This window comes from Pseudophryne corroboree, chromosome 3, assembly GCF_028390025.1.
Source record: "Pseudophryne corroboree isolate aPseCor3 chromosome 3, aPseCor3.hap2, whole genome shotgun sequence".
In the NCBI taxonomy this organism is placed as follows: domain Eukaryota; kingdom Metazoa; phylum Chordata; class Amphibia; order Anura; family Myobatrachidae; genus Pseudophryne; species Pseudophryne corroboree.
Window position 1 is genome coordinate 487,969,953 of NC_086446.1, and position 15,117 is coordinate 487,985,069.

Consider the following 15,117-nt stretch of genomic DNA (forward strand, 5'->3'; position numbering starts at 1 on the left):
AAAATCCATTGAAATGTGGGTCCATGGCTTAGATGGGATAGAGAGTGGATGTAATGGGCCAACAGGAACCCCTCTAGGAGTCTTATTTCGGGCACAGATGTCACATGCCCGAACCCACTGATCCACATCCTTAGCCACCGAGGGCCACCACACCGCCCTAGATAGCAACTCCCGAGTTCTGGCAATACCCGGGTGACCTGCCGACTTCTTGGCATGGAATTCCAGGAACACTCGCTGTCTTAACCTAGGAGGCACAAACAAAAGACCTACCGGAAGGTCTGGAGGAGCCTGCTCCTGTGCTCTAAGGACTAATGATAAGAGGTCCTGGGTAATGCCCACTTTAATACATGATGGGGAAACAATGGGCAACGGCTCCTCGGTGGTCTCCTGGATTGGAGCAAAACTCCGCGAGAGCGCATCAGCCTTGATGTTTTTTGACCCAGGGCGATATGTTATCAAAAAATTAAAGCGAGCAAAAAACAAAGCCCATCGTGCCTGCCTGGCATTGAGACGCTTCGATGACTCTAAATATGCCAGATTCTTATGGTCAGTGAGAATTGAGACCACAAACTTAGCCCCCTCAAGCCAGTGTCTCCACTCCTCGAGTGCATCCTTAATAGCCAACAATTCCCGGTTACCCACGTCATAATTCATCTCGGCAGGCGAAAATTTACGGGAAAAGTAAGCACAGGGATGAAGGCGATTATCAGACACTCCCATCTGAGAAAGCACTGCCCCAATACCCATCTCAGAGGCATCCACCTCCACCACAAAAGGACGCTCTGGATCTGGGTGTCGCAGCACCTTGGCCGAAACAAATGCCCTTTTGAGACGGGCAAAAGCCGCTTTAGCCTCACAAGACCAGTGAGCAACATCCGCCCCTTTCTTAGTGAGTGCCACCAAGGGCGCCACTATAGACGAAAATCCAGCGATAAATCGTCTATAAAAATTCGCAAAGCCCAGGAAACGCTGAAGCGCCTTCAAACTAGTGGGCTGCACCCAATCCAGGACTGCCTGTACCTTGGAACCCTCCATTTGGAAACCTTCTGGGGAGATAATATATCCTAGAAATGCGATTTGCTGAACTTCAAATTCGCACTTCTCCAGCTTCGCCCCAAGCCGGTGGTCTCTGAGTTTCTGGAGGACTAAGCGTACATGCTTCCGATGTTCCTCCAGGGAATGGGAGAAGATTAGGATGTCATCTAAGTATACAACTAAGAATCTATCCAAATATTCCCTGAGCACATCATTCATGAAATCCTGGAAGACTGCCGGGGCATTACAGAGCCCAAAAGGCATCACCAAATATTCATAATGCCCTGAGTGGGTATTAAAGGCAGTCTTCCATTCATCCCCCTCTCTTATTCGGATTAGATTGTACGCACCGCGTAGGTCAATCTTAGAAAAAATGGTGGCAGTACGAAGCTGGTCAAACAAGACAGAAATGAGAGGCAGTGGGTATGAGTTTTTAATCGTGATACGGTTCAATTCCCTGAAGTCGATGCAAGGTCGCAACGAACCGTCCTTTTTACCCACGAAGAAGAACCCAGACCCAACTGGAGACTGTGAAGGTCTGATAAATCCCTTAGCCAAGTTCTCCTGAATGTACTCTGCCATAGCCTGAGTCTCAGGACGTGACAGGGAGTACAACCTGCTCTTGGGAAGCTTAGCATTTGGCAACAAATCAATGGCACAGTCATAGGGGCGATGGGGAGGTAGTACCTCTGCAACTTTTTTGGAGAACACGTCCGCAAAATCTGCATAACACCCTGGCAATCCTGGCAAACTTAGCTGCGAGAGCCTGACTGGAAGGCTCAAGCAACTCCTGAAACAATCAGTACCCCAACTAAGAATCTCCCCAGAGACCCAGTCAAATTGAGGATTGTGGGCCCTTAACCAGGGTAACCCCAACACCAATGGGGCAAAAGTACAGACAGTCACATAAAAGGACAATTTTTCAGAGTGTGTGGCTCCAATAAACAAAGAAATCTGGCTAGTGCAAGAGGTAATTTTACCTTGGGATAATGGTTCCCCGTTTAACCCACAAATCTCAATTTCCGATGCCAAGGGTACTAAGGGAACAGAGTGTTTCAGGGCGAATTGGCGGTCCATAAAAACCCCGTCGGCCCCACTGTCCACAAAGGCCTCAGTCTTGACAGTTTGACCGAGGATCTTCAAGGTCACCGGAATGATAAAAGTCTTCTTGGGAAATTCTGACTTCTGGCCTGACAGGATATTTCCCATCACCCTCAGGCCCTGAAGTTTTCCGGCTTTTCTGGGCATGATACTACCACATGACCTTTATTCCCACAGTACAAACACAACCCCTGCTGTCTCCTCCGCGTCTTCTCACGCGAGGAGAGGCGGGTAGCCCCAATCTGCATAGGCTCCTCAGAAAGTTCCTCAGAGTCTGAGGTTCCCTTGGGAAGGAAGGAAATCTCAGTCTCCCTTTCAAGCCTACGCTCTCTCAGCCGTCTATCCACCCGGATGGATAACTGCATGAGCTGATCCAAGCTATCAGGCAAGGGATATTGTACCAGTTGGTCCTTTATCTGGTTAGAAAGACCTCTTCGGTACTGGTGTCTCAGGGCTGGGTCATTCCACTGGGTATCATGGGCCAACCTCCGAAACTCTGTACAGTAAACCTCAACTGGCCTTCGCCCTTGCTTAAGGATCGAAATCTGAGCCTCGGCTGAGGCCGTCTTGTCAGGGTCATCATACAACAAGCCCAGTGCCGTAAAAAAAGCATCAACACTTTTAAGCGACGGACAGTCAGGCTGCAACCCATATGCCCAGACCTGTGGGTCTCCTTGTAGCAAGGAAATCACTATGCCCACCCGCTGAATCTCCGACCCAGAAGACTGAGGCCTAAGCCGGAAGTATAGCTTGCAGCTCTCCTTGAAACAAAAGAACTGCGAGCGATCTCCAGAAAAACGATCCGGGAGATTTACTTTCGGCTCCTTAACCCCTGCAGGTGCTGCTGCTGCGGCAGCTCCGCCAGCAGCCTGGGAGGTGTGCATTTTAATGGACAAATCATTAAATTGTCGAGTCAGGACCTGCACCTGATCGACCACCTGTTGCAACGTATTTTGAGGGGTATGCTCCATATTCCCACAGAATTTCAACAGGAGTATTAGGCTGCTGAATATGTTATGCACACCAGTGCCTGCAAGAAAGTACTGGTGTTTGAACTGTTATGCAAAACAAATGGACTCACAGACAAACTGGGGAATATGACATAACGTACACAGAAGGTAATAGGGTAACAAAATACACACAAAGTGAACAGGGAAGCCCAGAGGCTAAGGAACTGGGTATCTCCCTTGTATTAGAACTGCTCAGATGTAAAAAGCAAGATGTTGTGTTTTAATACGTAGAGAACCCGAAATGCTGTTGCTAAGGGCAACAGCAAAACCCTAAAGGGTTACCAACGGGTGTGGCAGTAAACTCCTTGGTCAGAGATGGAATGATAGACACAAGGAGAGTCTCCACAATCCTATTTCTCACTTGCAGTGCACAGGTTTTAGCTTACTGCCACTAAACTGACCCCTGACACCTAGCACAGTGAGACAGGATTAGACAGGCAAGTCTTAGAATACAGCCGCAAACTTGCTAGGTTCACAGAGTAGTAACAGAACCCCAGCAAGCTAAACGACTGACTCCAGTCTTACTGCTAGGTCTGGATTGGCAGAGTGTAATACCAAATCCCCAGGCCTATTTGCAGTAAGCAACAAACAAATACAAAGCTACACAGTACTGGCTAACTTTCATGAACTGACTAACCAACAAAGATTCAGCAGCATCTGCTTACCCTGAAAAGAGGCCTTATAAAGCAGGTGCTGTCCACGCCCCACTCAGACCTCACAGACTGTGAGCACAAAAACCAGCACCGGATCCCCTGCCGTGCACAGAGCCTATAACCACTGCACAGCAAAAGACCCGAACCGGAGTATCAGCTGCGCTCAGGTTACTCCACTAGCACTTGTCTCCCGGTTGCCATGACGACGTGGCAGCACAGGGCAGGAGACCCTAACAAAGGACTAACAGAGCAGGGTGACACAGAAGAGTTAGACAGTGAGCATAGACAATAGGGTTAGGAGGAGAGTTGGCTTGGTTTGGTGAAGAAGTGGGTCTTGAGAACCTGTTTGAAATTTTATAGAGATGTGAAGAGTCAAATGAGGAGAGGTAGAGAATGCCAGAGATAGGGAGCAGCATGTGCCAAATCTTGTAGGTAGGAATGGGAAGAGGTAATCAGTTGGCAGGAGAGGCAGCGTGTATTAGCAAAGCGAAGAGGATGGGTGGGAATGTAAAGAGAGATAAGGTCAGAGTTGTAAGAGGGAGAACAGTGGGTGAGGGCTTTGTAGGTGAGTGTGAGAACATTGAATTTGATTCTGAATGGAAAAGGTAGCCAGTAAAGGTCCTGCAAAAGAGTGGAGGTAGATGTAGTATGTTTGGTGAGGAAGATGAGATGAGCAGCAGCATTGAGGATAAATTAGAGTGAAGAGAGGCATTTGACAGGGAGTCCAGATAGGAGGAGATTACAGTAGTCCAATCTGGAGATGACCAGTGAGTAGATGAATGTCTTAGTAGCATCCTGGGTTAGAAAGGGTCTGATCCTGGAAAAGTTTTTGAGATGTAAATGGTAAGTTTGTGAGAGGTACTGAATGTGTGTAGAGAAAGGCTGAGCATTAAGCTATTAATATCTCTGATCAGTTTCACCAGAAGATGGCCCCCTGGAGCTTGTGGTGTTTGCCAGAAATGCTGCAGATGGAGGAGGCTGTAGATGAAGACAGGTACCACTGGAAATGCTGGAGAATGAATCATTGGAATCGGTTTCTCTACAGTACTGAGATCTGTGATGCCTGGTAGAACGGATTGGCTGATTGAAGCTTTAGGCCCGTACACACTGGTCGATATATCAGCCGTTCTCTTGAACGGACGATATATCGCGGGACCGTCGGCCAGTGTGTACGGCCGATACGTCTGTGAACTCCGTCGTTCATAGACGTATTGCATCGGCCGCGCAGCACAGCCGACGGCCAATATATCTACCGATATATTGGCGCGTCGCTGTGTGTGTACGGGCGGTCGGCCGACCGCCCGTACACATGTTGCGGCGGCCGGCAGTGATAGACAGCTGAACTGGGCAGACGTGTGTACACGCCCGCCTAGTTCATGACGTCAGTCCCCGACGGATCGGGCAGTGTGTATGCACAGCACACTGCCCGATCCGTCTATAGATATATCTGCAGATCAATTGATCTGCAGATATATCTACTAGTGTGTACCCACCTTTAGGATGTTGGATGAATCTGGGGAGCACTAACTGATTTGATGGGTGATGGATACACACAGGTGCACTTAGGAGACTGGATGTATAAAGGTACACTCAGGAGACTGAAGACTTGTTGAATACCACATACATTTGGAATACTCAGAAGAATGTAGAGAAGAACACCTTACTCAATAAAGTCTAGAATTGAGTTCACACATTATAGCAGAACTGGAAACACAAATGATGCACAGTAAGGATAGCAGTGCTCAATCTAGAAGACTGGCACTGGAGAATTAAACCCCTGTAGCGGAGTCCTGAATGAATTAATTAATTAATTAATTAATGAATGAAGCACAACAGCTGGACTTGGAAGCAGCAATGCACTGGAACAATAGTATAAGGCTATCTACAAGCTAGCAGTTTGAGAACCCACAGCACCTGATGGAATACACTGGACTGTGGAGCCAAACTCCGGAACTGCAAACAGGAAGTAGACAGGAAAAATGCAGAAGCTGTACTAGCAATAAGAAGTTAACAGGATGTGGTTTATATATGGTGCCCAGGCTGATGATAGGATGCTGGAGTCATGATAGGTTACTGCCCTGAAGTTGGTTGAACCACGGTCAGCTGGTCCTTGGCATGATGGTGGTGCCCATGTCCCGGTGGCACCATATTCGAATTATACTAATAATCAGTAGCAGAGTGATGCACAGCCAGGAAATGGCAGCGCCTTGTGCAGAAATGGGCTTTGCCAGTCTGATATGTGACATGGCCAATGTTACGCGTATGTTAACTGGTTTTGGCCAGGATAAACATCTGCTGATTTTAAAAGAATTGTCCTCTTTCCATCTATCCAGACTGATTTTTATTTTATAAGTTGGTTTGGAAGCCAAGTCTCAGTTCTTTGAAATTGCAGTTTTCTGCACTTTCTGTCCTTTTCCAAAGACAACTGTCAATTTTTCCAGTGTTCCAACGGGTGCTGCACATACAGACTCCTTTTGTTCTCCAGGTGGACCCATGAGATTTAAATTTATGAAACTGAGGCCTTACAAAATCAATTTTTTGATCCTTAGGAATCAGTAGACTTAAAAATGTGGAGCCCTCTCGGCTATATCCATTGGGGCTTCATGGGTGGAAAGAAATGTTTTCTCTGCTAATCAACTTTGAAAGTGTCTAGCAAGCTTTCAATGCACACTTTTGATAAATTCTATCAGTTTGAAACCCTGGTGTCCATGTATGCCAGGTTTGGTTGAGGGGCAATTAGTTTGCTTCCTTGAGAAAAGCTGTTCTCAAGTAAGCAAACTTATTGCCCGTCAACCAGAATTTCCAGTGTTCCCATTGGGTGAAGGGAAAAAAAAACAGGATATTTGTACTTACCGTTAAATCATTTTATCATTGCTGGACACCGGACTCCCCACCCACGCACACACACTTCTGCTTGTTCATTCTCTTATGTGTTTTAAAGTTGGTTTTACACAGTTTTGATGGTGTGGGTCTATTGAATGTATCCCATCCCTTCCATATACTCTTCATCTACTATATGGGCTTTGATAGCTAAAAACTAAAGGCAGTGACAGTTGGTGGGGCCATAGAAGGGAAATTACCTGAGTTGACAGCATTTTTTAAAGTGCACTGGATCCCCATGGTACCCGCTCTATCCCAGAATCTCCATGGAATCATAGAAAAGGATTTAACAGTAAGTACAAAAATTCAGTGTGCTGTGTATGGGAAGTATACTGTATTTTCTGTTGAAAAGTATAGTACAAGCTCCACTAGGCCTGAAATGACGCAAAGGTCAAAAATTATGTGCAGAGAGAATAATCAACATGGCAATAATCACCCCTGAAAATGTACCTTCTCCAGCCCCTAATATAATTTCTATCTAGTTTCTCCATGGCTCTATATAAAGACGCTCTTCATGGGGAATTACATACTGCCTTCTGAAATAAAATCTGCTCTTCCACAAATGTTTTCAGGTGGTCTGCAATACAGTGTGTATCATGGAAATCCATTTGCAGGAATAGAGGCACATGCCATGTGAAAAGCTGTCATTTTTCATTTTGTAAGTTATCTCCACAGAATAAATTCAGCTAGTGTCAATCCATCCCCCAGGTTCTGCTTCTTGATGAGCCAACTGCAGGTCTTGACCCGTATTCTAGACATCATGTATGGGCCATTCTAAAAGAGAGGAAGGCAGATCGGGCTATGCTTCTAAGCACTCAGTTCATGGATGAAGCGGACATTCTTTCAGGTGAGACACTCAGAGACAGAAAGGTTTCTTCACAGTGAGTAGTAATGGCAGACTCTGTCATTACTTTTAAGAATGGGCTAGATAAATTCCTAATGGATAAGGATATACAAGGTTATCGTGGGTAAATCATGTACTATAGTAGTAAAAAAAAAACCATTAAAAAAACCCATAGGTGTATTTTAGTTTACTGCTAAACATTCACCACAGTTAAAACTAGTCTTAAAAATATTTCAGTGTAGGAGATCACTAACAGGTTGAAGTCGATGGACAAATTGTCTTTTTTTAACCTCAGAAACTTAAGTTACTGTGTTACTAGAACCTCATTGCTTATTCAGTCTCAGAAGCAACATTCAAGGGATCCTCTATGTAAAGTGAAATTCTGTGAAAACTATCTGTCAAAAATCTGTGATAACTGTGGTTTCACCCTCTGCTGCTTTCACGGTCTGTTCAGACATGTAATTGTGCCTTACCAAGGTTCCATTTTGAATTACAACATTTTGGTCCACCCATCTGTACACAGCATGGGCTCTTCTTCATTCCATATCTAGAGGGGTTGGATGATCAACTATAGCTGTAAGTGCACCTCACTGAGGTAGCTTTGTAACAGCATATGTCATTAATTATTCACAAGGATGGTATGGGGGGGGGGGGCTTAATTGTAGGTAGTAAATACTAAACAGGCATTCACATTTATTCTATCACCAAAGGAATATTTATGTATAAGGTATCAAAATACAATAGTTCAAAAGTAAGTTACCTTTGTACTATTGTTTCTGCACAAACATACATGCGCAGACTAGTACCAGAATCCCAACAGCCAGAATCCTGAACGTAGGTATGCCAAGGAGTGTTTGGGTTAGGCTGCGGGGAAAGGGTTAGGGTTCGGCACTAGATGGAGAGTTAGGGCTAGGCTGTGGGGGGAGGGTTAGGGTTAGGCACTAGGGGGAGAGTTAAGGCTGGGCTGCGTGGGTAAGGGGAAGGGTTAGGCTGCAGTATGGGTGGGCTAGGGTTAATGTTAGGGTTAGTTTAGTTCCTCACACCAGTTGGGATTTTGGCAGCCAGGATGTCGGGGGTCTGTATTCTGACTGCCGACATCCTCACTGCCGGTATCTGTATCCAACCCAAACATAGGGGGCCTCAGACACACAGATATGGACATGCTCTGGGTAACACTCAAACCCACACAGGGTCACACACAAACAAACATGCAAAGGGTTACACACAGGCATGCGCTGGTCACACATGCAGATATGACTAGGGTTACACAAACTTTACATTCAGACAGGGGCTGCTGGCAACTTTCAGCCTGGGGGGCAGACTCAAGCAAGCGGCCCAGCTTTTCACAGGGAATCTGTAGTCAGGTGGCCCTGGAACACTTAAATTACACTGGCCCGGGGGGCAAATGGCATCCTGCCCCCCTGCCCAGCCAGCCCCTGCATTCAGACATGTACAAGATCACACACAATCGCACATACGGTATACAAAAACGTACACAGGGATAAACACAGAGTTGCACATGGTCACACATACACAGCAAATGGACACACACAAAAATTCACGTATTCACACACACAAAATAGGTTCTCACACTCATACTGAGACACAGATTGGATACACAAAGACGGAGTTGTATCTGTGGACTGCAGCAGCTCCACCTGTCCTATGTTCCATGGTCACTGTCCAAATGCTGTGCTCAGACTCCACCCCACCCTTTTCTCTGCCTCTCACAATATATGGAAGGGATGGATATCAGAAGCCAGGCATCAAATGGTTGCCAGGCTTCTGACATCAAATCAAGCAATTGCTTCTAGTGTGACACCCAGGTAAGTATGCAGGTAAGTTGAAGACTTATGGGTGCTGTGAACTTTTTACCTGGTACAGATTGAGTATCCCATATCCAAATATTCCGAAATACGGAATATTCCGAAATACTGACTTTTTTGAACGAGAGTGAGATAGTGAAACCTTTGTTTTTTGATGGCTCAATGTACACAAACTTTGTTTAATACACAAAGTTATTCAAAATATTGTATTAAATGACCTTCAGGCTGTGTGTATAAGGTGTATATGAAACATAAATGAATTGTGTGAATGTACACACACTTTGTTTAATGCACAAAGTTATAAAAAATATTGTCTAAAACGACCTTGAGGCTGTGTGTATAAGGTGTATATGTAACATAAATGCATTCTGTGCTTAGATTTAGGTCCCATCACCATGATATCTCATTATAGTATGCAATTATTCCAAAATACGGAAAAATCCCATATCCAAAATACCTCTGGTCCCAAGCATTTTGGATAAGGGAGACTCAACCTGTATTTCAAATTCCCGTCCTATGTAAAGGTTCTTTCAATATCCTTCAGGGAGAGGTAAGGAGTACATAATTATCTACACCAAGAATTAGGTTAATAATTTCTCAACTGAAAGTTTATTAGTTGTAGGATTTTCTTCAGGATACTTTCAAGAAAATGAGGAACAATTGATACTTTCACAATAAATAATACCATAAAACAATAAATGGCTTTATTTACCTGGAAACACTGGGGGTCATTCCGACCTGATCGCACACTGCAGTTTTTCGCAGCGCAGCGATCAGGTCACTACTGCACATGCGTATGCACTGCAATGCGCAGGCGCATCGTACGGGTACAAAGCGGATCTTGCTGTGCGATGGATTTAACGAAGAATCAATTCACACAGCCGATCGCAAGGAGATAGACAGGAAGAGGGGGTTTGTGGGTGTCAACTGACCGTTTTCTGGGAGTGTTTGGAAAAATGCAGGCATGTCCAAGCGTTTGCAGGGCGGGTGTCTGATGTCAGTTCCGGGACCAGACAGGCTGAAGAGATCGCAAGGGCTGAGTAAGTTCTGAGCTACTCAGAAACTGCACAAACTATTTTTGTACCGCTCGGCTGCACATGCGATCGCACCCTTCCATAGCAAATATACACTCCCCCGTGGGCGGCGACTATGTGTTTGCACGGCTGCAAAAAGTAGCTAGCGAGAGATCAACTCGGAATGACCCTCACTGTGTCCTGGGGTATTCTTTAGCTGAATCTGACAGAATTAAGGGACCTTATTCAGACCTGATCGACGATTATCGAACCACTGCGCATGTGTACGGATCGTAATGCCAAAGTGTGAAAGAAATCAGTGACTTTTTTGATCGCTAGGTGAACGCAGGTTGATTGACAGGAAGCGGACATTTGGGGGTGGTAACTGCACATTTTCCAGGAGTGTCAGGAAAAATGCAGGCGTTCCCAAGCATTTTTAGGAAGGGTGTGTAAGGTCAGCTCCGGCCCAGTCAGCCTGTTTCTTTCGCACTGTGAGCCTAATTCAGACCTAATCGCTTCTCTGCGAATTTGCAGAAGTTTGTGATCGGATAGTCGCCGCCTAGACAGAAAAGCTTTGCAAACGCCGGTCAGCTGCAAATCCGTTCGCAACTCACACACCATCTAATTATTTTTCTAGTCTGTGCAGTTGTGCGTAGCCCAGGACTTACTCCTACAGTGTGAAAGAAACAGGCTGATCGGGCCGAAGCTGACGTCACACACCCTCCCTAAAAATGCTTGGGAACGCCTGTGCTTTTCCTGACACTCCCAGAAAATGGGCAGTTACCACTTCCAAATGTCTGCTTCCTGTCAATCAACCTGCGCTCGCCTACCAATTAAAAAGACGCTGATTCCTTTTGCAGTTTGGCATCGCGTGTGCGCATTATGATCCGTACACATGCGCAGTGGTTCGATAATCGTCCGCCTTACAAATTCGCACAACAGTGATCAGGTCTGAATAAAGCCCTTAATCTGTCAGATTTAGCTAAATTACACCCCAGGACACAGTGGGGGTCATTCCAAATTGCAGCTGTGCCCGCACAGGAGAAATGTTGAATTGCTTTGTAATTACTGTAGTGGTGGGTACACACTGATAGATATATCTGCAGATCAATTGATCTGCAGATATATCTATGGACGGATCGGGCAGTGTGCTGTGCATACACACTGCCCGATCCGTCGGGGACTGACGTCATGAACTAGGCGGGCGTGTACGGGCCTTAAGTATCAATCTAGCTCCCAATGATGAATAGTCTGAAGCAAGGGTGGCAAGGAAGTAGCAGAACTCATTAGTACAGTCTTCTTCTCGCTACAAAAACCAAACAATTCCTGGCACTGTGATTCCGCAGATGTGTAAGCAGCTCTTTCAGGGGCAATTGGTTATTTGTCCCTAAAATCGAAACTAAAAAAATGCAAACGAAAGAGCGCTATTCACATCCAAAGTGGATTTTATTTTGCAATTTAAAAATATCTAATTTTCATGCCGGCCGGCAATACATATACATATATTAAAAAATAACAATGTAACTTCATAAAATCCTAAAAACATATAAATCACTGATTATATTCAAATAAATTCTTTACACACGCATGTGTAGGGATGGCCGTCCCACTTATTTGATTATATTTCCTTATTCCTCAGATATCCAGAATTAACATTGTATTTCCAATCAGTCGGATACTCTGTGGATAACTTGTGTCCAACAATGAAACAATTATATTCACATGCACTGCTCAAAAGCTTCCCAGCTTCATACTAGAACGTACTTATGTCCATATATCCGTTTGATCTTATTAAAAGAGCATGTGTTGATCATGTTATATAAAGTGCATCTTTGTTCACAGCTGGTTCGTAATTTAAAGTGATTAATGCAAAGGTATTTTGTACATCATAGTCACTGTAATATAGCAATCTTGTGACTGAACAGTGGGTGTACCATACATATGCTTATGTTTGATCACGATGCAGGTAATATTCCTCCTGGCTAATTAAAATCAGCTTTGTATAGAGTAGATACAACCTTGCGCTTTGGCCACGGAAATCGTGCTTTGTCCTCCCGGCAGGTGCTCGTATTCGCGGCCTTATCTGGAGTCCGTGGGCAGATGAATCATCCAGCGCTCCCCTCCTCAAGGGTATAATGCGGCCGACCAGCTGATACCTTTTCGTCCGCTGTAGTCTGTGGTTTGTAACCGGAGGTACTGACAGACGCGTTTCCCCGACTACTAACAAGCATCTGCGGCTTCCTCTCGCTACATCTCTCATATTATTTCCTTAGGCAATCATTGTCTCCCACTGGCTCAATCAAGTCAGTCTGGTTGTCTATTTTTTATTGTAGCAAGAAATTACCTGTAATGATCTAGCTATTTTATAATTACAGATTCCAGCATTCTCTACACATTATCTGAAACTGACTAACGTGCATGTAGTAATGTGCAAACCTTTTCTTATTCCTAGATCGGAAAGCTGTGATCTCCGGTGGAAAGCTAAAATGTGTGGGCACTTCTCTGTTTCTGAAGAGAAAATGGGGAATAGGGTATCATTTGCGGTAAGAAACTGGAATACCAGACACAGGAATCAGGTCCTATTTTGGCCCAGAATTAAAAGATTTTAAAGGAAGGGTGGGGGTATGCATGGGAGTTAATATTTTTAGGCTCATTTTATTAGATTTGAGTGCTAGGGGCATTCGTTTTCCTTCTTGTCCCATACATTGTAATTCTAGTTACAATCCTGCTGGGATTTGTAGCTCACAATATTGGGGAGATACTGTATATGTATATATCTCTTCAATATTATATTTTTAAAAAAGTGATTTGTTGATGTCAAATATAAATACTAGATATTGAAATATGCAAATGGCATGACTTAAGTAATGGAAATGATTCTCCTCCAAGTTACTTTATAGTATGTATATGAAAAACAACAAAAAAAAGTTTTTCCTGGTGCTTATTTATCACAAGCAGCTTTAGTATTAAAACAGTATTAGTATTACTATTAAACCAAATAGATATATAAAACTGAGGGAACAGCATTATCGAAAAATCATAAGATCAATCTGTGGTATGGTTGATAAGTCAAGACACCTTACTGATATCCTACACAGATATTTAATGGTATCCGGTTGATAGATAGACAGTGTCTAGTTAGACAGTCAATAGATAGACACCATATGTTAGAAAGACATTAGGTCGACAGGGTCAAAAGGTCGCCATGAAAAAGGTTAGCAGTACAAAAGGTCGACAGGGTCAAAAGGTCAACAGGGTCAAAGGGTCGACATGAAAATGGTCGACATAAAAATGATAGACACATTTTTTTTTTTATGTAACATTTTTGGACTATTTCTTACCTTCTCTATCCATGTCGGCATAGAGTCGGTTATAAACCTTGTGGCGAGCGCAGCGAGCCACCGAGCCCGAAGCATGGTGAGCAAAGCGAGCCCCGCGAGGGTATGGCTTTCTACAATTGGGGGTCCCAGATGACAAAACTATCCACACAAACCACAAAATTGCAAAAAACATGGTGTCTACCTTTTTTATGTACTATTTTCATGTCGACCTTTTGACCCTGTCGACCTTATGACGCTGTCGACCTTTTGTAATGTCTACCTTTTCATGATGACCTTTTGACCCTGTCGACCTTTTGACCCTGTCAACCTAATGTCTGTCTACCATATGGAGTCTATCTATTGACTGTCTAACCAGACACTGTCTATCTATCAACCCACACCCATATTTAATACATATAAAAAGTTTTTCAATTGAAAAAATGTACACAATGGTAACAATTGTCAGAAACAGATAATGAAGACCTTATAAGTAATTACACCATATAAGTACTCTACAGTGTCATAAAAAGTTCAGTTTTAGGTCTTCAACTTGACTGCAACCACAACTTAACAGTCATTGTCGAACTATAACTCCCAAAGTGTGACTGTCCAACAGCATAAATAAAATAAATACCGCTTTCTTAATAGAGAGCTTTATCAAAAGAGCTAAATTTATCCCGATAGTTACTGTTGCCTGCACAGCTGATTGGAGAACCTGGGTCCTCGAATTGTTAAGCCGGATCTTGTACATATCGGCGATTGTTCCTCAAACTCCGGGCTTAGCGGTAACAGAGACTGGAGGGACCATACTATTTGCAGGACCACCCAGCTTGCATATTGATGTTCGGAGAAGAATCGTTGTGTTATTAGCCGTAATGAGAAGCACAGCATAAGCATGGACATCACTGTATAATAATATATCTGGTAATATTAAGAATGAAGTACTTACTGTATGCTGTTGCATAGGCACACTCTGGGAATTGGAGTTCCACACTGACTGTTGAGTTGTGGTTGAGGTCAAATTGGAAACCTTGGGCCTGATTAATCTTTTGCAACTGGGCCAAACCGTGCTGCACTGCAGGTAGGGTACACGTAACGTGCAGAGAATTAGAGGATTTTGGAGGGGTGTGTTCAAACTGAAATCTAAATTGCTGTGTGTGAGATGGGAGTGTGCGCCTGCTGCCATGCACTCGACTCAGTGTTCCTGTGACACTCCACTCAGTGTTCCTGGGACCTGGGGTGAACGTGTTCGGTGAAGAGAGCCCTGTAAGAGAAGCAGACGCTCTGAGAATCTGTGAAGAAAAAAAGCGGAACTCAAACCACCGTCTGTATTTACACTGATGGATGTCAGTGGATTGGCACTCTTGGCCTCAGACTGGAGGCTAAATGTAATAGGGTGCGATTTTTTTAGGTGTCTAAAAATTTGCACCAAATC

At 44.3% G+C, this 15,117-nt stretch overlaps 1 protein-coding gene across 2 annotated transcripts in view; it reads left to right on the plus strand.

Annotated features, from left to right (window-relative positions):
* LOC135056124 (ABC-type organic anion transporter ABCA8-like) overlaps window positions 1–15,117 on the plus strand; it is a 380,977-nt gene that overhangs the window by 215,171 nt on the left and 150,689 nt on the right. For both annotated transcript variants that reach the window (XM_063960911.1, XM_063960912.1), the window contains exons 15-16: window positions 7,388–7,526; window positions 12,815–12,905. In XM_063960911.1, the coding sequence (XP_063816981.1) occupies window positions 7,388–7,526; window positions 12,815–12,905 (230 nt within the window). The remainder of the gene's footprint in view (window positions 1–7,387; window positions 7,527–12,814; window positions 12,906–15,117) is intronic.